At 43.1% G+C, this 21,803-nt stretch overlaps 1 protein-coding gene across 5 annotated transcripts; it reads left to right on the top strand.

The window, feature by feature from the left end:
- Positions 1-760: 760 nt before the first annotated feature.
- LUC7L3 (LUC7 like 3 pre-mRNA splicing factor) lies at positions 761-18,705 on the top strand. 5 transcript variants are annotated; one of them, XR_014444556.1, is made up of 12 exons: positions 761-963; positions 5,508-5,574; positions 6,489-6,528; positions 6,641-6,785; positions 7,633-7,707; positions 7,813-7,917; positions 8,308-8,469; positions 9,380-9,684; positions 13,196-13,356; positions 16,691-16,875; positions 17,488-17,554; positions 18,217-18,705. XR_014444556.1 is itself a non-coding variant. In XM_083148282.1 (11 exons), the coding sequence occupies exons 1-10, from the start codon at positions 865-867 to the stop codon at positions 16,846-16,848; spliced, it is 1,317 nt and encodes a 438-aa protein (XP_083004408.1). In that variant the 5' UTR covers positions 761-864; the 3' UTR covers positions 16,849-16,875; positions 18,217-18,705. The 5 variants fall into 5 exon arrangements, 3 of the variants coding, with proteins under 3 accessions (XP_083004408.1, XP_083004409.1, XP_083004407.1); XR_014444555.1 differs by having other exon boundaries at positions 16,691-17,554; XM_083148282.1 differs by lacking the exon at positions 17,488-17,554.
- Positions 18,706-21,803: the final 3,098 nt, after the last annotated feature.

Below are 21,803 nucleotides of genomic sequence, written 5' to 3'. Positions count from 1 at the left end.
TACCTGCTGCAGGTAGGATCTGAATAACGACCGACCGTCCCGCGGGACCTCACATCGGATCGGTATCGGTACACACCAGGACAGAAAAGGGCCCAATCATCACACAATCTACATCCAATCGGTTGGAATTGGATCTAGATTGATGGGACCGGACCCTTGTCGTCCTGGTGTGTACTCAGCATAAGCATCCAAAATCATATTGCTTTATTCAAAAAGAGCCCGTCCCAGCGATGTGTTCCGGTGAAGAGACCACATCATTACAGTGGTCTCTTCATTTCTCTAGCATGGGGTGATGCTTAATATTTGAGTGTATCCCCCAAAATGGGTGTTTTGGGACACTATGCCTAAAATGTTATAAAGTTTTCTCACACACTGGGGGAAATTTACTGAGATGTGTATCTACTTCACATGTGATGTTGCTATCGGCAACCAATCAGATCCTGTCTACTATCTTTAGGGTGCTAAATAAATAAGTAGATTCTGATTGGTTGCCCATAAAAACATCACATGTGAAGTAGAATACACATCTTAGTAAAATTTCCCAGTGTGCGTCCCGTCCCGTGCCATCACACACTGACCCTGGAGCTGCGCAGTTTATTAACAACAACTGATCCAGTCTCGAGATTCCAATCCAAACCATCCATCCTCGGCACAGTGCGCACGCGGCCTTGAAGGTAGTGGGTGTGGCTATGAGGTGACTGGGCGTGTTTTTACATGACGTTTCAGGCTGCGAGGGCGGCCTCTGCTTGCGAGCGTTGCCGTGCGGTGCACGCTGGGAGGTAACGCTTGAAGCAGCCGCCATCTTGTTGGTGTGGGCAACGCGGAGAGACCCCGGGAGCGGCGGACTCGGTACACGTTGGAGCCATGTTATCAGCTGCGCAGCTACTAGATGAGCTGATGGGCCGGGACCGGAACCTGGCCCCGGATGAGAAGAGATGTAACGTGCGCTGGGATGATGAGAGTGTGAGTATTACCCGGGATACCATGTGACCGGGCCCCAGGAGAGAGCGGGCCTGCTACTATTAGAGATAAGGCTCCCGGTAGTTATATTGAGGTGGGAGCCTGATATGGCGCCTATATAATGGTATGAAATGCTGCGGTAGCCCTGATGCGTGCCCGTGAGGCGCCCCTGCCCTTTGTGTGCCCTGGTGTTATAGGGTCTAGTTGTTAGCTGCTGTCATACTTCTAGTATGATCTTTGTGTGGGGCCTGAGTTACCTAAGATATCTGTGATGATACTCGGCCTGGGTAATGGTCGTATACTATGGCCTGGAATGGATTCCTTAAAGAAGTATGTTTTTGTAGTTGTTGTGGTGAGGGTCAGGTGCAGTCAATGCTGATCTGATAGTGGAGTATCTCCTGTGTTCTATAGCATGGTTATGCACAGCCTGTGTACAAACATGTATTCTACTATATATTAGTATAGGGGCTATTGATTGTTTGAGCTATGTGACGGAAAAACTAATCACAACCTATGTGTTCTGGAAGCATTATAGATTTTAAGTTATCCATGTCAGGTTAAATGCATCCTATGTATTGTAGATCTTCCTAGCAAGTAAAAGTGGCTTAGTAGTTATAACACAGAAACATGCACCATACAACCATTCGTATTTTAATATAATATCAAGTTTTTGGCATAGTATTAACTGGGGATCAGGGCACCCCCAAACCACCCCAGGGTACTTCACAAATAAAAAAATAAAGTGAAGTATTACAGTTAAAAGGAAAAAAAATAGAATCAGTGAGGTATTAGTTTAACTTAAAAAAATAAGTATCATAGTGCTAGGTAAGTGAAGTGGCTGATTAGTGTTATGCTGGCCATACATTAGGATGACCAGCGTCCCATCCGAATGGTCTCATAATTTCCATTGAACTCCCCCATAACTTCTAGACTCACTATTTGGTGCATTTTATCTCACGATGTACTTTTGATATAACCGGTCTTGATAGCTCATGGGATGTTCAAAAACACACAATTCATCGCATGAGCCATTGAAATCTTGCATTCGGCTCTGATGTACGGCCAGCATTAGAAATGTTCAAAAATGTGAAAAGGTGGTGCATAAATTAGAGTGAGAAAATGTTAAATGGTACTTGTTTTCTAGCAAGGCGCCCATCGCATAGCATACTTAGTGGTATGCGATGCGATATTCATGCTAAATTAACAGGAGTGCTTGTACAATGAAATATCGCATTGCATGCCAAGCACCCTGATGGGTGCTTACAATGGTAAATGCACCCCCACTATCAACGCCAACCTGACGAGCATGCAAGGGGATGCGGTACGCGTCCTCCGACCTTTTCATACACCCACTATACACGTCGGTGTGGAGTTGATTTTAGATAGTGTGGCGAGCCACCGAGCCCGAAGCGTGGCGAGCGGGCGCTGAATACGAGCCCGAAGCGTGGGGAGCGAACGCGCAATACATGTAAAGTAATCCGTGTCCCCTCGCGGGGCTCTCCACACTTCGGGCTCGCTGGCTGCGCTTGCCACACTTCAGGTTGGCGGTGATAGTGAGGGTGGCATTGCCAATGGGGTGCTTGTACATTTAAAAATCGCATGCCGCTATATTGCATGCAATTGCATAAGATGTAATACAATCAAATCCGGGGCGCCGTGGTAGGAAACAAGTACCTGTTAAATGGTGCTGCCTCAAAGCAGCCCAGACAGAGCAATCCGGGGCTCCCCATACCACATCTGACTACATTGCTTTAAAGTGCATACACAATAGACAATAATAGTTATGTGCGATAACAATAATCATGCATATTGTCACTGCAATCCATTTTAAATGCTGCTGCTAGGCTGATCTTCCTTGCAAGACTCATCGTCTACTGATCCGCTCTGCCAGTCCCTCCATTGGTTGCCTGTATCTTACCGTTATAGCATATAAAGCTATTAACCATACTGCACCAGCATATATCTCTTTACTTATCACAAAATATCTCCCATCTCGACCACTCCGCTCTTCTTAAGATCTGCGTCTCTTCTGCACGGATCACTAGCTCCCAATCACTATTACAGGACTTTCATCGGGCTGCTCCCATCCTATGGAATGCCCTTCCACGCACAATAAGACTCTCCACTAGCCTCCAAACTTTCAAGTGTTCCCTGAAAACTCACCTCTTCAGGCAAGCCTATCATATTTAAGTTCTACATGCATAACCCGCTGAGGCACTTATGTATTATATAGCTTCCCTTCTGGACTTGTAACTTGGTGGGACTGCTATGCTATTACTGGTGCCTGTCCTTGTGTTTCCCACCTATATCCCTATAGATTGTAAGCTTGCAGCAGGGCTTTCCTACCTCCAAGTCTGTCTGTTGTTACCCAGTTTGTTTTATCACTGTCTACTATTGTAAAGCGCAAAGCAATCTGCTGCGCTATATAAGAAACTGTAAACAAATAAATAGTGCAGCATTTTACAACCTCATTGCCATGGCACACTAACTGTTCCTTGAACTAGAGATGCCCACACCAGTTTAAGCCACTGCCAGTTCAATTGTTCACTGTTCTCTTTCTGCTCCAGTCCTGTCTCTGTATCCTGGGCATATGAGACCATCTCTATCACTGTCCCTCATGCTGGGTGTTCACTAATCCCCAGAGTGTATTTTGGAAAACCTAATGTGTAAAACGGACTATTTACTAGAGCAGTTTTTCCCAACCCTGGTCCTCAAGTTCACATTTTCCAGGTCTCCACACAGAATCACAGGCAAAATAATTAGCTCCACCTGTGGATCTTTTAAAATGTGACTGAATAATGAGTTCACCTGCTGGGTGACCTGGAAAACGGGCACTGTTGGGGGTACTTGAGGACCAGGGTTGGGAACCACTGCACTAGTGCAGTATATTTTGGAATTCTTATCTTTTAGTTTATGCTTTAAGTATAATAAGTACCTTGCTCTGAAACTGCAGAAGTTCTAAAAAGAATGGTTATTACAGTTAGCTGAAGAAGACAAAGGCATTTTCCTAACTAAATGGACAGTTTTCATTTCAGTATAGGGGAAGTTGCAGTGCCATCTGAAACTTGTAGTTTGCACTGCTAGAACATGGTAATAAACCGTTAATATATTTTAATTCAGTTACCTTACAGCCTAGTGATGGGTATGGGTTATAGGGTCCACAGTCAATAGGTTGCTCGCTATTGGCTGACATGCAAAATGTCAACATGCATTAGGTGGGCATGGTCAAAGGGTCAACATGGAAAAGGTTGACATGAGTTTTATTGTGTCTTATTTCAACATGGACACCGTATAAGTGTACTGCTTCTCTTGTCATGTTTCGGGCACATTGCCTCGATACGCTTGGTACACTTTTCTTTTCTCCCTCTATCTCCCCTTGGATAGTAAAGTATGAAAATCCGCCTTTTAATACAAATAAAACATTAAAAACTCATGTGGACCTATTGCTTGTGTTGACCTTTTGACCACGTGGACCTAATGCATGTCAACCTTTTTCATGTGTTGATATTTTGCCTATTGGCCGTCACTTTGGCAGCGGTTCTTATTCTTGGCGGGAAGCAGATGAAAGGGCTGCAGTGTCTACATGGACAGTCAAGGGTCAACATTGACAATGTTGACACAAGCAAAATATTGATATGGCAATGGTCGATGCATGAAAAGGTCAACATTGCTTTTTCACAATTTTTTTTTTATTTTTTTTCATACTTAATCCACAGGGACTGCGATTTGGGACAATATAATATGCCGAGCAACCGCGAGGCACCAGGCCCGACACATGGCAAACAAAGCTACAGTGATTGGGGGCCCGTGTTGACACACACAAATTGTGAAAAACCCATATAGACCCTTTGTCAACCTATACAGAGTAGAACTTTCAATCCACACCATTCTTGGCCTCAATGCTCTTCTGTCTCTTACACCGTTTATACTTTCATCCAGAAATGGAATATGCTGCCATGACCTTTTGATACAGTTCCTCACGATATCCCAATTAAGCTGGCTACTGCAGACTCCTCTACTAGAACGTGATTGACATGATTTACTATTGCCTGCAAAGAACAATGTCGATAGTGCTGTTGGGTGTCTCAGTTGCTTGAACAGGCTAGCTTGAGAAATACAAACTACTGTGGCACAACATCTGGTTTGATGTTAAAAACTCATTAAATTTATATCAAAGACTTTAGGTCTTATTCAGTTACCAGCAGTACTTTACCATGGGTCATGTTATTGCGCGGTGTATTCTATTGAACCTTAGATGGCCTAATCCTTGGTTTATCTGGGATTTTGTTTGACCTGCCTCAGGTCAAATAAGAATCCAGAGGCAGCGTAAGAAAATACCAGACAATTGCTGTCTTTTTTTTTTTTTTTTTTTAAATATGAAAAATCACACCTCGCTTTTTTGAATTCCATAAAATAGACCTAATGCTTGACCCTTTCGTTTGCGTTGCCCTTATGTTGTATGGTGAAAATTGCACTTGAGCAGCTTATTTAGAACAAGTTTTATTCTCCCTTGCAATTCTAATTGACACTACGCTCTCTTCCAACAGGTATGCAAGCATTATCTGTGTGAGTTTTGTCCGGCAGAGCTGTTTACAAACACGCGATCGGATTTGGGTATGTAACTTGAGAACTTTGTGTTCTTGTTGTTCATCGGCACTTTAGTGCAGGCAACTCAACTCTTTACAGTCTAAGATATACTGTATGTTCTGGGATATTTTGGCTATTTGAAGTAGGAATACAATGTCTTGGTACCTATTCGATTAATAAAACAAGTAGTTGAGTTGAGCTTTGGATTGTTTTCTTAAGGGTTGTCAATGATGACTGACTCTAAACTGCGCTATAGTTTACAAAAGTGGTACTCAACCTCTGTCCTCAAGGACCCCCAACAGTGCATGTTTTCCAGGTCACCTGGCAGGTGAACAGGTGCACTCATTAGTCACTGACACATTTTAAAAGATCACAGGTGGAGCTAATTACTTCACCTTTGATTGTGTTTGGAGACCTGGAAAATGTGCCCCGTTGGGGGTCCTTGAGGACTGATGTTGATAACCACTGGTTTACAAGATGGTGTGATGAACTTTTTGAAGCATTTGTTCATGCCATTTGGGGGGGGGGGGAGGGGGCGACGGACTATTCAAATTGCTTGTTCCTCTAATTGTGCTCACATCATTTTAAATGGTTTTTAACTGCCTATAGCGGCTAAATCCTTCTGAAGTCCTTGTTATAGTCCACTCAAATAGCCTTTTTTGTAATTTGTCTCCCACAGAGATAGATGGCATGTTAATTCACCTAAGCAGTATTCTGTTCTGAAAAAGCTTTTCAATAACATAATTTACATTCAAAACCATGTTATAAGATAGAAAACATTTGATGTTCCGGATAGAAAGAGAACTTCAAACGTTATGATATTCCTAGTGGGAGACATACTTTTACCTCTAGACACAAACATTATTTGCTTATTAAGCTTAACTATGGCTCAGCACTTTATAGTACTAATATCTGATAATCTTTTGTTTCTAAACTTAAAGGTCCGTGTGAAAAAATCCATGACGAGAACCTCCGAAAGCAGTGAGTTTTTTGGTTTATACACTATGCCAAGCACAGTTGTGCCAGCATTGTTACTTCACGTGTGTTGTTTTAGTGGTTATTGTGTAAAGTCACATTTACACTGTCTTTTCAGGTATGAGAAGAGTTCTCGTTATATGAAAGTTGGCTATGAACGGGAGTTCTTGAGGTACTTGCAGAGCTTGCTTGCTGAGGTGGAACGGAGGATTCGGAGGGGCCATGCTCGCTTGGCATTATCTCAGAGTCAGCAAGCATCAGGGGTAAGTTGTGGCATGTCTTTTAGGTGTAGAGGAAGGAAGAAAGATGACTAAAGCCCCATACACACGGGGGGGTATATCGCTCAGTGTCCCTTTTGCTTTAACGACCAGTGATGGTCGCTGATGAAAAATAAACTGCCGTGGGGAGCCCGTCAGTGGAAATCAGCTGGTCGCAGGAGCATGTTCCTGCGACCAGTGATCACAAGGGGGGAGTAAATGAGAGCGCGCACCCGGCGATACATCGCCGGTGCACACTCCCATCACGGGCAATATGGTCGCTCAGATATTAGACAAAATCGCCCCGTGTGTACACAGCCTAAGATGTTTCTAGGATGGTCAGTGCATGCCATAAGGATTTTTTTACACCCGTTGCCATATTCTTTAGTTTTTAACCATCATTGGAAATAAGTAGTGAATAATGCATAGGAGAGAGCGAGAATTAATTCTCTATCTCTATATGTGTTATGTATAATTAGGGTCACTCCTGTTCCTTTGCAATTCTTTACTTTAACATAGTAAGGCATTCTCATGTTTATTTTATAGTGTGTAGTCTACCGATTACAATCATGTTATGCAGGGAATGATTAGGTTTATAATGATTCATGTTAAGTCTATGTCCAAATGAATTTCCATCTCCATTTATAAACACATACTGATCAGAAGCCGATTAATCTGCTATTGTTTTATAGTATGGGAGCACCTGAAGGAAACCCACATGGGGAGGATACTTTATTTTATGTAGTTCTTTGGTCACTTAGGACATGGTTTAATGTGTGTTGCTGGATTGTGATCCGATTCCTTTAAATCGTTTCTTAACAATTAAATGAGTAATGATTGTTCTTTTTCATAGTCTGTTGGACCAGCTGGAAAGAATGAGGAGAAAATCCAAGTGTTGACAGATAAAGTTGAAGTACTGTTGCAGCAGGTAAGATGAACAGTCATTATTGGCTAAAAAAAACAACCCTCCACAACTTGTAGCTACATTCATGTTATACTGTGAAGAGATTTTTAATACCTGTTGTATGAGCAGATAGAAGAGCTGGGTTCAGAAGGAAAAGTGGAGGAGGCACAAGGGATGATGAAACTTGTTGAACAGTTAAAAGAAGAGCGAGAACTTCTCAAATCTTCAACATCGGTGAGTTAAGAAAGCGTCCCTCAGGGGCTCTTGGGCATTGTCTGTTTACATATGAACTGCTGAGAATGTTCTGGAATACAGAAGAGAACAGGATTTTTAAATGTATTTTGTATTTAGTTTCTTATATAGCGCAGCAGATTCCGTTGCGCTTTACAATAGTAATAGATCTGTAAACTAAAAAAACAGTTGCTCTATATATGGTTTACATCTATATATTTTCATGAGAAGTAAATGTAGTGTTTTAGCTTAAAAATCTGTATAAATCTTTTGTCATCAATGGGGCTCTGGGGAGTCATTTACGAGTAGAACAGACGCAAAATCTTAGTCTAGTCCTCAGTCCATTAGTCTTCTGAATGTTTGTGCTTCATTGATTTGTGCTTTGCATTACAGACCATTGAAAGCTTTGCAGCTCAGGAGAAGCAGATGGAAGTGTGTGAAGTTTGTGGTGCCTTTTTAATTGTTGGAGATGCTCAGTCCCGAGTAGATGATCATCTTATGGGTAAACAACACATGGGCTATGCCAAAATAAAGAATACGGTGGAAGAATTAAAGGTATGTCTATGGAATAAAAGTAAGACATTGCAAATATATCTGCATCTGTTTTGTTTAAAAAAAAAAATAAAAAAAAATTTCACCTGTATCCGTGCCAGCTATAGAGTGACTGGCAGATCTTATTTTTGGTAGGTAATGCAGATATGTTGTGACCATTTTCAGGTCATGCCTCTAAGTGTAACTGCAATCTCCTATGTGTAAAACGTAGTGCCAGTGTCACATCTCCCGCTGTAATTTTGCAAAACCCTGGAGGTACGGTTGCGTTGGAGAATGCAGTTGCTAAACATGTTGAAATTGAGTAGGTGCGCAGCTGCTACACTTACGATGCCTCGAGTGCAGTCAGTAAAAATTTATACTGCTCCGTCTTAGACAAACCATATATTTTCTTTAAAACTTTCACTCAGGAGCCTAATCCACACAGCAAAAAAGGACAAATATACTGCACAGCTAAACATTACTCATATCCCTGTCCTCCTGTTGTCCTTATTTTGTTGCCCTGTTTTGCATACTGTTTTTTTTATTTTTTTATTAATTAATGTTTTTTAAAAAAGTTTTTCCCTAGTGCTTTGCTTTTTTTTAAAATGTAAAAAATCCTCCATTTTCTACTCCCAATGTTTTATTCAGAGCAATTGGATAACCCCTTAGAATACCGATGTAACAACATTCTCAGTTGGAGGTTACGAATAAATACATAAACTGTATAGCGCAACATATATAGCTGCGCTATATAAGAAATGAATATTGTCCAGGCAAATGGCCATCGTCGATGGTCATAAAAAGCGCTGATTTAGGAAGGAAAAAAAATTGTGCTTTCTGGTCTTTATTTAGGTAATACTTCCTGCACATTTTATTTAGGTGCCATTGATTTGATCTTGAAATGTTTTTTTTTTTATTATTATTTTTTAAACAGGAAAAAATGAGGAAAAAAACTGACGAACCTGAGCGCGATGATAGGTTAAAAAAAGAGAAAGAGGAAAAAGAACGTGAGAAAGAGAAGGAACGTGAGAAAGAAGAAAAAGAGAAAAAACGGCGCAAAGAGGAGGAAGAGCAGCAGCAACAACAGCAGCTGCAGCGGGAGAAAGAAAGGAACAGAGAAAAGGAGAAGCGTAAAAGAAGTCGTTCACGTAGCCAAAACTCCACTAGACCATCAGACAGGCGTGGCAGCCGGTCACGGGACCACAAGAGATCACGGAGCCGAGACAAGAGAAGAAGCAGGTGTGTTATTGGTTATCAGTATTTTTGAGTAGGTTGCAACACTTACAACAGTGAAACTTAACAGCTGATTACTTATAAGCTTGAGTCAGCTTTAATGCTGCCATTTTGTGGGTAGTACTGGTTGCATATCATGTGTATTACTGAGTTCGGGACCTCTCATCATAGTAGCTGGAACATATCCAAAACCGTTAACACTTCACTTATATGGTAAATAAAGCTGGAACTTTCTAGGTTTCTTTGCTGCTTCCTATAAATAGCGTAGAAGATATTTTTCATAGATGTGGTGACATTAGGCGGTAAATTTACTAACACAGGTGTTCTATTTCACATGATATGTCTCTATGGACAACCAATTAGATACTTTATCCATCTAGAACAGGCATTCTCAACCACGGTCCTCAAGGCACACCAACAGTGCAGGTTTTAGTGATATCCAGGCTTTAGCACAGGTGGTTTAAGCAGAATCCCTCAGATACTAATTAAGTCACCTGTGCTTAAGCCTGCATATCACTAAAACCTGCTCCGTTATGGTGTGTACACACGGGTACAATCAGCATGAGATTTTGACTATATAGTCAAAAGCTCATGCAGATCGTATGCAGTTTGTACAGGGTTTTTACCTTGCTATCCCGATGCGTGCTCCCGTGACAGCACAAATCGAAACTCAGACAGGGCTGCGGTGACTATATAGTGCAGATTGTATGAATTGTATGTAATAAGTACATAGTTAGCAAAGATTGCATAGCACTCGACTCTTATGTCAAATAGCAAGGGAATCTCACCGTGTGTACACAGCATTAAGGTCCATACACACTGGCGACTATGCCCAGCGTGTATGGACAGATGGACAGCGATGATGTCAATCACAGCTGCTGGGAAAGCCGCTCAGTACATACACACTGAGCGGCTTTCCCACTGCCGGGCAGGGTGAAGGATGGTGTTGCATAGCACAGAGCTATGCAAAGCCGTCCTCAACGCCGCTCATCTGCTGGTAATACCAGCAGATGAGTGGCTTTCCCGGCAATGATGTGGGAGCACGCAGCAGTGCTCATCGCTGGGCATACACACTGGGCGGCTTTGAGCTGAAAGCCGCTCAAACAGGCTGTTTTGAGCGTCTTTCAGCTCAGTCGCCCAGTCTGTATGGGCCTTTAGTGTGCTTTGAGGACAGTGGTTGGGAATGCCTGATCTAGAAGATGCTAAATAAGTAGTCTGATTTGGTTGCCCATAGCAACCTGCCATATAAAATAGGACTCCCATCATAGTAAATTTATCCCTTGATAGCCTCAGTTAGAGGTTCCTGAGAGCATTTTTTAGATTTGTGTAAGTAAAGGGACCCATGCGAATTGTATTGTGCAGTGATATTTGAACATGTTGGAGGCATCAAAGCCTCTTGTGTTCTTATAAATCTATGTTATGTGTATCAGGCATAATATGTTGAAGTGTTACTTCTAATTTATAGTCTCCAGTGATACATTGTGTTTAATGTTATGTATCATTAAAACAGAATAAACCCTAGTGCAAACTTTAGACTTCAACATATAATGTACAAGTGTTAAGGGGTGTTCACACGGGGTGATTCTAATAAAGGATATTGACTACATTGTCGGAATTGCTAAGCAGTTCTGCCCGAATCACCCAGCGGGTTATAGCGATACAGTGGGCCCGCACATTGCTATCGCCCATCTTTAGTCAGTGCAGGAAAGCATATTATTGCTACACTGACATTTGGCCGCAGCTCCCGGGGCTGGCAGGATGTAGTTAGTTAGCCATCTCCCTGATTTTTTTGATACACCTGATGCTCAGCCAAATCCAGTGTGTACATGGCTTTAGCTCAAGCAGTCACAAGCTTCAACCCCATGGTGCAGTGTCCACCAGCCTGATTCAGAGAACCGCATTCAATGGGAAGTAACCCAAAATACATTTAAACCTCGCTCAGTAGATAAATATGCAATGTAGCTATATTGAGTACAGTTACACTGTGGGGATCTGCACAACTTCCTTAGCTTGGCGCTAGTTTATGATGTAGATTTGGTATCCAAAACTATACTTTGAATAAATAATGTTAAAGGTTCATAAGTGGAAATGAAGCCGGACATGCGAAATGCTTCTCGCACACAGGACACATTAAAGTGGTCCTGATTTGTGCTATAGAATTGATGCCCATATAGACAACTCATTCCACAGCTTCCTTAGCTCTTAGAGACAATAAAACACCATTTCAGCAATATTATTATAAGTATTAGTAGTATTATTATTATTTTGTAGCATTGAAAGGTGAGTAGAAGGACCTCTTCTCCACTAAACTGATTTAAATTCAGCTCAGTTGTTGGTGTTGTTGGTTTTGGTGTCCCTTCAGTCCAGCAGCTGATTCAATTCTCAGTATACGGCTGCATCTATAGAGTTAGCAATCTGTGGCTACCTGCAGAAACTTGTGAATATAGTAGCTGTCTGCAATACTTTCCAACTGACTGCCAATACACAGACATGCGAAAAACAGTATCTGTTAAAGTACATAGTACAAAGTTTTACATAGGTTCTCAAACTCTGTCCCCTGGAACCACACATTTCATGTTTTCCAGGTCTCCAATTCACAAGTGAAATCTGCTCCACCTGTCATTTATTTATTTTTAACGTGTCAGTGCGGAATAACTAAGCCTGTGCACCTGCTGGGTGACCTAGAAAATATGCACTGTAATAAGTACTCAATGAAACTACAAAAAAAACTGTATTTTACTACTTAATCATAGGTGTGTGTGTACATAGAATATATTTATATCAAGGGGCATTTTTGGTCTATATCCAATATAAAGTAAGCTGTGTAGAGTTGGCCAGTTGTCTGTCTTCCTCCTAGAAATCATTAGAAGCACAACAAATGTTCTCTGGGGTAATTGTAAATTACCTACTTGTCCCCAAATCTATTTAAATCACATTTCATTATTTCTATCCATATCTCAAATTACAGATTTAATTTAATTACATTTAATGCAGATTGTTGTGAAGTGGTGGGATCCCCATTAGGACACCCTTATCTGCTGTATAAGCTTCAAGGGAGTTTGGTCTGTATGATGGACACTTTGTCACTCTTTCTTAGAAAGACCTGGATTTAATGATTCTATTTTTGGATAGTTACACTACAAACGCTTTTTTTTTTTCACACCAAATCTACAAGATCTACAAATGTGCCCCTAACTTTCTGTCCCTAATGAAACAAAAATGTGCAGTCATGGTATTTAGTGTTAATTCTAGCACCCGCTATCTTTGAAAACCCATGCAGTTTCTCTTCCCTGCCTGGGGTGTCGCTGTCTGCTGTGGTGTTTCTAGCACAGGTCTGGTTTGCATATCAGTGCTGGTATACAGACCACACTGTGCTAGAAGCACTACAGCAGACAATGACACCCCAGGCAGGGAAGAGGAACTGCATGGGTTTTCAAGGATAGCGGGTGCTAGAATGAACACTAGTATTCATTTTAATCAACCTTGGTTATTACAATTCTTACTAATCCACCTGCAGGAGCAGAGACAGACAACGAAGCCGCAGTCACAATCGCACAGATCGGAAGCATCGATCACGCAGCAGAGACAAGCGAAGGTCTAAGAGCAGAGAACGAAAATCCTACAAACACAGAAGCCGAAGCCGAGAGCGAGACCGTGAGAGGAGATCAAAGGAAAAAGGTTTGTTTTGTGTGATGCGCCCTTCTTCTTTTTTTTTTTTTTTTTTTTTTGGTACTTTAAAATTGCATTTTTGACATTTAGTGGACAATTTTAGTTCAAGCTGAAGCTAATGGCACTGGTAATCTTGTCTTTGAGCTAATCATTGCTGAAATAGAAACTAATTTTGGATAGAATTTACAGATTATCATGAAATGATAACCATTTCTGAAATGTTTTACTGTGGAAGGTAGATGTGTATAAACTAGTAAGCCCACTCAAAGAAAATGCTTTGACAGCTAGTCTGCTACCTTGTGATTGTCAGAGTTTGTTTATGTGTGTGAGATGCAGTTTCACTCGCTGCTAACAGGTGGCAGTGTTTCGGAGACACACGGGCACTAGACACTACTCTCCAAACCTGTTTCTTCATAGAGACTTCATCAGTGGGTGACTGGACTGCACCCGCTACATTACGTGCTGAAAGAGGAGGTTCCTAGCTTCCTTGTCCATTGCGCACTTGACAGTGTTATTGCTTGTGGTGCTGTGGGTTCTGGCAGAACGTCCTTTATTATGGTTAGCCAGATCTCTGGAAATTGTCTTGTTGCTTACACTTCTTTCAGATCGCAAAATGCAGGGTTGCACCGGGACTTTGAGATGGTTCAGCCGTGCGAACCTGCATGTTGCGCACTCTGTCCCTCTCAGGGACCCGGCAATATTGGATGGGGCTGAGCGTCATCGGGGCGGGGGAGGAGGCAGCGCTTGGAGCTGGCGCTGCTCCAAGCATTGCCTCTTTCATCAGTGTGAATGGGAACAGTCGCTTCACACTGCACAGCAACCCAGCAACAAACCAGTAAGAACCCTTTTTTCACCAGTTCGTAATGCTAGGTTGCTGGACCTGGTAAGCCCTGTCAGATCGCACCTATTACCAGGTGGAACCAGCATGGACACTAGAAGTGGGATCTCAAAGGTGTATTGGTTGTTACGGATTCAAGGGAAATTCCACCATTCTGTCCTGTTTCTTAACTTTGAAAGTAATGTACCTCATACCATGCACATTCCTGGATTGATATGTAATGTGTTTGCATTTATTCGCTCACTGCTAACAAAATGGCTTGCTAGATGGAGTTAAGAGTTTGAGAAGAGGATCAGTGTAGGCTGCTTGATTAGAGGTATGAGTGTGAAAAGCATTGCACATTTTAGAAAGGTTCCCAAAACCATGGTCTCTTATCACTTATGTGTGGAAGATCGCTCATTGTTTGAATGCCCTGCCCTGAAAGACCTCTGGAAATGCACTATTGCACATCAGCTCCACTAATGTGCTGGTTTTTACACTTCCTAGGGATGCCCATACATGTGGATACTATGGATGAGCAGCTGCTCCTTAACATTTAATCTCAAAGAAGAATGCAGTCACAGGGGTTACAGTGGTGTAAAAAGCGCCAAAACTGCACAGTGGAACAATAACGAGTGTTACGCAGTGACGAATTGCAATTTTCAGATCATATGCTAGTGTACAGTAAAGCATGGTGGCGTTATGCTGTGCACCTGTTCCAACTGGTTTGGCATAAGTACACTAGTTGTAATTCGTGCTCACAAAAAATAAAAAAAAGTATAGATTCTCTTTAGCTCTGTGTTCCTTACCCTTTTGCAGTCTGGCTTAAATGTTTAAATTGTAATTTATTTTTTAAATGGTCTGCATTGAACGATGTTAATATTCTTTCTTTCTTTTTTTTTTTTTAAGTGGCTCACCATTGGATCTGCTGCTAGCACTAGGGCGGTTGAGCCGGCACCATCCTCCCTGCTACAATCCGACTTTATTTTAAGTCCGATTGAGATGGTCAGAAACGGGGCCAAAACCTGTTTGATTTGGCCCCATTTCAGACAAAAGTCGGCAGAGCTTATTTAATAGATCAAACCCCTTACAATCTATTCTAGTCGGAAACTGCTTTCTTTCCGACAGCAATTGAATATACCCATTTAATGAGAATAAAAATGTAATCCTTTTTGTTATAATAGAACAATGCTATAATGTAATGTTTCTTTTTAACATTAACAATACAAAGTTATTGGGCTTTGATATGATTTATTTGGGTACTCTTTACCTAGAACGGCGCCCACGATTGAAATCGCGGGTAAAATCGCGGGCATCGCGGGTAAATCGCGGGTAAATCGCGGGTACATGAAAATCGGGTACCCGCGATTACCGCGATTTTCCCATAGAGAACAATGTTAAAAAGCCTGATTGACCGCGATTTTAGCGTTAAATGCCTCAATGCCCGCGATTTTCCCATAGGAATCAATGTTAAATGGGCTACAGAGCCCAAATTGCCCCAATTAACCCTTAAATGTCCCCCCAAATTTTTAACGCCACCCCACGATCCACGCCAACCCGAAGCGTGGCGAGCGCAGCGAGCCCGCGAGGGGCGGCGGTACGCGTCCTACGACCTTTTCATGCCCTACTATCCACGTCGGCGTGGAGTTGAGAATAGAATAGTGTGGCGAGCGCAGCGAGCCACCGAGCCCGAAGCGTGGCGAGCGCAGCGAGCCCCGCGAGGGGACGCGGATACCTTCACAGTTATACGCGTCCCCTCGCGGGCTTCACAGGTGTCCGCGTGGCCACGGACACCTGTGAAGCCCGCGAGGGGACGCGCTTACCTGTGAAGGTATCCGCGTCCCCTCGCGGGGCTCGCTGCGCTCGCCACGCTTCGGGCTCGGTGGCTCGCTGCGCTCGCCACACTATTCTATTCTCAACTCCACGCCGACGTGGATAGTAGGGCATGAAAAGGTCGTAGGACGCGTACCGCCGCCCCTCGCGGGCTCGCTGCGCTCGCCACGCTTCGGGTTGGCGTGGATCGTGGGGTGGCGTTAAAAATTTGGGGGGACATTTAAGGGTTAATGGGCTCTGTGGCCCATTTAACATTGATTTCTATGGCCAAATCGGGTGGATTGAGGCATTTAACACTAAAATCGGGTCCATCGCGGCTTTTAACATTGCTTCCTATGGGAAATCGGGAGCATCGCGTCGCGGGCATCGCGGGTACATTTATGGCCGGCCGCGACGCGACCGACGCGATTTTTCAGGTTTAACATGGTTTTCAATGGGAAAATCGCGGGCATCGCGTCGGTCGCGTCGCGGGCAGGCATAAATGTACCCGCGATGCCCGCGACGGGCGCCGTTCTAGGTAAAGAGTACCTTTATTTGAAATCTTTCAATAAAACTAATTTTAGACTAAACTTAATACCTTCCTTATTGATCAGTTATTGGCTGTATAAAACAAAATGTTGTCAACTTGACTTTGAATAAATCTGTGTGATAGGTCTAATAAGTAATAACGGTTACAATTCTCTTTCCTCATAGAAAAGAGGAGTTCTGATGACAGAAAAAGTAGCAAGTCCAGCAGTCGCGATGTACAGAGTGAATCTCGCAAATCTGATCCCAAGGAACTTTCTTCTCCGACCTCAGTGAATGGGGCCAATGAAGGCATAAAATCTGAAGGTGACACTCAGTCCAATTAAAACTGATCTGATTCTGATCAGTCAGAGGTAAGTGTTTAGTGCCTCACTTTCTATAGCTCTTATGTTTTGCTAGAATGTAACGGTGCAGCGTAAGTATGCACAGATGAAGAGTGCTTTAGAAGACAGGAAACCGCTTGCCATGAAAGGAAAGCTGTAGCCCTGCAAAATATGTGGAGGTATATTTTCTCTATTCGTAGTGACCCACGCCCATCCAACCTTCTCTTACCTTTCTGTCACCAAAACGCGCTCTCTTCAAACATAAGCCATTGCAACGTCTCTTTCTTACTTGTTTTATTACAAAATGTTGTATTTTAATATGCTTAATGATTTTGTTTTAACATACACAACACATGTATTAGCTTTTAGGTTCGTTGGCAGCACCGTTCATTATAAGAGGCGCGTTCATCATTTTTGTTTTTGTTTTTTAAAGGGACTTTGCAACCCAGACTTAAAATTAATTTATTAAACACAAAAATAAACAAAACTACAGCTGTTTCTTTGTGAAAGATGTTTGGAGTCGTATGCCTTATTGCCTTGCATTCTAATGCAGTTTGTTCTGTAACTCGAGAACCTATAGCATTGGATTGATGGAAGTGTAGGGTTTATGAATAATTGCACCTGTCTGCATACCTCACTCAGCGTTGGTGTTGTAAGCGGGCCCCTGAAAATGCCAAATTAAAAATCAAGGATCAGTCATACTAATCAGGTACTCTTGCCAGGTACTCCTTTCTATACCAAAATCCATGTTTGAATAATGTTACCTGTACTAGCATAAGCTTACTTTTTGTGTATTTGTTTTATTGTCTTTGTCTATCAAGCAAAAGCACAAGCTGTCTTTTATTCTTTATTTTTTTATATTGTAGTTTTTTTTTTTTTATATATATACTTTTTATGTTAGGCTTGTTACCACTATTAACAGTTTGGAAAATTTATTTTAACTGTGTCTAGGGATGCAGTGATGCACAATCATTAAAACCTTTATTTTTTATATGCAAATCTATGCTTGATATAAATGGCCAGGTTACATTCAGTGCAAGCTTTTACAGAGGTTATGGGTTTCCATTTTTCCTACCTAGTAGGAGAATTTTTAATGGCCGTATTATTGTAGTCCAATATACTGGCAGTAACGGAAAAAGCAGAGATTCGAGAGCAGCACCTTTTTCACGAATCCCCTTTTTCTGTTTGAGTGAAAGTAACTTTGGTTCCTCTTGCATGAAGGCACTACAGAATGGGGTCAAATCTTAGGCAGGTTATGAGTTTGCTTTGATTTTAGATTTTAAACATTGGCAAGTAATTTATTTTTTTGAAAGATTTGCAAGTAATTTTGTGTTTCTTTTGTTTTATTTTTCTTCAAATTTTATCCGATAGAACTGCGGAAAGAAGATCAAGAGCTCCACAAGATGTCTTAATTGAAGATCTACTTTATATGAGGTGACAGAAACCTGTAATGAGAATTAAAAACTCAGTAAGAGTTGGTTCCTAACTATTAAGTTGAGAACTGATGTAATTCTCTAGAAATTCTTTAGTCCAGTTACTCTAATGAAATGTTAGCCCTGGTTATTAAGCCAGGAGACACAGAAATATATTTAAAACATGCAAGCGAATACTAGACATGTGGCTTGCATATTTAAGTTAAAGAAAATACTAAAAAATAAAAAAAAAAAAGTTCGGACTCAAAAACACAAAATAATTACCTTTTGTGAACCACGTTATTTTTTTTACTTTTAATTTTTTTTTTTATAAGTAAAATTTAGAATATCTATAAATAAACGCATCTTCTAATTTCTGTTGTATATGTGCTTTGTTGTTATTTGGCTTGGTATTACTTGCTTTTTCAAATAAACTTGTTACTGTTTACTGTTGGCTTTGTCATTTCTTTAAAATAAGTTTTAATATTTTCTTGGTCCTATATTGGACAACTACTTTTTTGAATAGAATGTACTGTGTACAATATTTTTGAGCTTCCATGAAGCACAACATAGACAGTCTGTATTTGAGTCAAGTGTAGACTGGTGTGTGTAAAGGCCCCCATACACTATGCGATTTTGGGACGATTTCATCCGATTTCGTCACTTTGTGCCGATAATCGGGTGAAATCGGCCCAAAATCGTAGGTGTGTGATATCTGATCCGATGCGCGGTCTCGTGCGCATCGGACCGGATCAGGGAGGTCGGACGGTCTGTACATACGATCACGTCCGACCTCCCTGTATGCATATGCCTGCCACCTGACAGGCATATGCATGCAGACACCGGGGCAGCGGGTCCCTGAGCACCGGCGAGTGCTGCTGACTGACCTGGCCGGGCGGCGGCGGGTGCGGTGAGCGCTGCTGACCTGGCCGGGCAGTGTACTTACACAAAGCAGCAGCAGGGACGGGCAGCGCAGTGGCGGCTATTATATTTTTAAAATACTTGTCAAATGACCGGCCGCTCTCTGATTGGCCGGAGAGCTCAGTATTTTAAAAATATAATAGCCGCCACTGCGCTGCCCGTCCCCGCTGCTGCTATGTGTAAGTACACTGCCCGGCCAGGTCAGCAGCGCTCACCGCCGCTGCCCACCACCACCACCGCCGCTGCCCGCCCCCACTACTCCTCACCGCCCTGCAGCTCCCCGGGTTTTTTTTTACATGGGATAAATCGCATGCGATTTATCCCATGTAAAAAAATGGCACATCAAGTGCCAAATTGTATGTGAGCCTCCCGGGGAGCTGCCGGGCGGCTCGCAGGTAAATTGGGTCCGACTTGTCCCTAGGACAAGTCGGCCTAATGTATGGGGGCCTTTACTGTTTCAGCACCTGAATGAAGTGGCTCTGCAGCTAATCCATTTGTGGTGGGGAATTTGGAATTTTATTTGGATACCTTCTGTCCACAACCCTTACATTGTTAAAATGTTTTAATAGTTACATGACTATTCTGTTCAATAGAGCTTTCCCGGTACTGTTTACCTAGCACGGCGCCCATCACGTTGATCGCATGTACATCGCTTGCCATTATAATGGCATGCGATGCCTGCGATTTTACATAGGGAACAATGTTAAATTCCCTTCCAATCAACCAGATCAACCCAATGGACACTATTTTACATAGGGAACAATGTCAAATAGCCCCCAGACCACAAATTGAATTGCATAACCACCCTGAAGTATGAAATCCCCCCCCCCCCCCCCCCCCCCATTGTTAACGTCATCCCGAAGTGCTGCGAGCCCGCGAGGGGCGGTGGTACCCGTCCTCCGACCTTTTCATACCCCCACTATCCACGTCGGCGTGGAGTTAAGAATAGAAAGTGTGGTGAGCGCAGCGAGCCACCGAGCCCGAAGCGTGGCGAGCGGACGCGGATACTTTCACAGGTATCCGCGTCCCCTCGCGGGCTTCACAGGTATCCGCGGGGCTCGCCACGCTTCGGGCTCGGTGGCTCGCTGCACTCACCACACTTTCTATTCTCAACTCCACGCCGACGTGGATAGTGGGGATATGGAAAGGTCGGAGGACGCGTACCGCCGCCGCTCGCAGCGCTCGCCACGCTTTGGGATGACGTTGACCGCGGGGTGACGTTAACAATGGGGGGGGGGGGGGCATTCCACTCTTCAGGGTGGTTATTCAATTTGTGGTCTGGGGGCTATTTAAAATTGATCCCTATGTAAAATCGGGTCCATTGGGTTGATCTGGTTGATTGGAAGGGAATTTAACATTACAAACACATAAGATGCCTGCGATTTGCGGCAAGATACCCGCGATATAGATCGTGGGCGCCGTTCTAGGTAAACAGTACCGCTTTCCCTTAACCATTACTAAACATATTGCCCCTTTTGCCTCCCAATACCTTCCTAATTACCCATGACCTGATTTATGTTTATCTGCACTTGGATGTATAAAACCTATTTCTCTGATTGCAGTGAGTAGGTACATTTGTGTTTTAGCTGTCCAGGCTAATTTTGATTATTGAAGAAATACTGAAATTCTAAACCTAGCTCATTTTCTAAGCTCTTTCTCCTAAGGACAAGTCGGACCAGTTTGCCCTTGAAAAACCCCCGGCAGCCAAATTATTCGCAATATGCTCGGTGTATGGGCACCTTTTGCACCATAATCCTGCAGTCCTTTCATTCCCCCTATCCAAAATTGCTGTTTCTATGGACAATTTTCTAAGAAGTCGCGTGATAGTTAAAGGGTTTTTGTTAATCCAGTTAACCTATAGAAAGTATGTGGTACTGCTTACAAAATAGGGTTGGCTTTTTAGTCTCTATGATCTGCTTATTCTGCATGTACTGTTTAAACTATACTTTTTGTCCACTTGGGGGCTCAGGATAACCCTTAGTGCAGTGGTTCTCCCCCCCCCCCCCCCCCCCCCCCCCATTGTTAACGTCATCCCGAAGTGCTGCGAGCCCGCGAGGGGCGGTGGTACCCGTCCTCCGACCTTTTCATACCCCCACTATCCACGTCGGCGTGGAGTTAAGAATAGAAAGTGTGGTGAGCGCAGCGAGCCACCGAGCCCGAAGCGTGGCGAGCGGACGCGGATACTTTCACAGGTATCCGCGTCCCCTCGCGGGCTTCACAGGTATCCGCGGGGCTCGCCACGCTTCGGGCTCGGTGGCTCGCTGCACTCACCACACTTTCTATTCTCAACTCCACGCCGACGTGGATAGTGGGGATATGGAAAGGTCGGAGGACGCGTACCGCCGCCGCTCGCAGCGCTCGCCACGCTTTGGGATGACGTTGACCGCGGGGTGACGTTAACAATGGGGGGGGGGGGGGGGGCATTCCACTCTTCAGGGTGGTTATTCAATTTGTGGTCCTGGGGCTATTTAAAATTGATCCCTATGTAAAATCGGGTCCATTGGGTTGATCTGGTTGATTGGAAGGGAATTTAACATTACAAACACATAAGATGCCTGCGATTTGCGGCAAGATACCCGCGATATAGATCGTGGGCGCCGTTCTAGGTAAACAGTACCGCTTTCC

Source organism: Crinia signifera, chromosome 6, assembly GCF_055691185.1.
Source record: "Crinia signifera chromosome 6, ASM5569118v1, whole genome shotgun sequence".
Taxonomy (NCBI): domain Eukaryota; kingdom Metazoa; phylum Chordata; class Amphibia; order Anura; family Myobatrachidae; genus Crinia; species Crinia signifera.
This window is presented reverse-complemented; position numbering and strand designations above follow the sequence as displayed.

Bases quoted from the DNA above. Each gene is read 5' to 3' on its own strand.
- LUC7L3 (XM_083148282.1), top strand. From the start codon at position 865: ATGTTATCAGCTGCGCAGCTACTAGATGAGCTGATGGGCCGGGACCGG. The intron at 6,786-7,632 runs GTAAGTTGTGGC...TCTTTTTCATAG, and splicing joins AGAGTCAGCAAGCATCAGGG to TCTGTTGGACCAGCTGGAAA. The intron at 13,357-16,690 runs GTTTGTTTTGTG...CTTTCCTCATAG, and splicing joins GAGGAGATCAAAGGAAAAAG to AAAAGAGGAGTTCTGATGAC.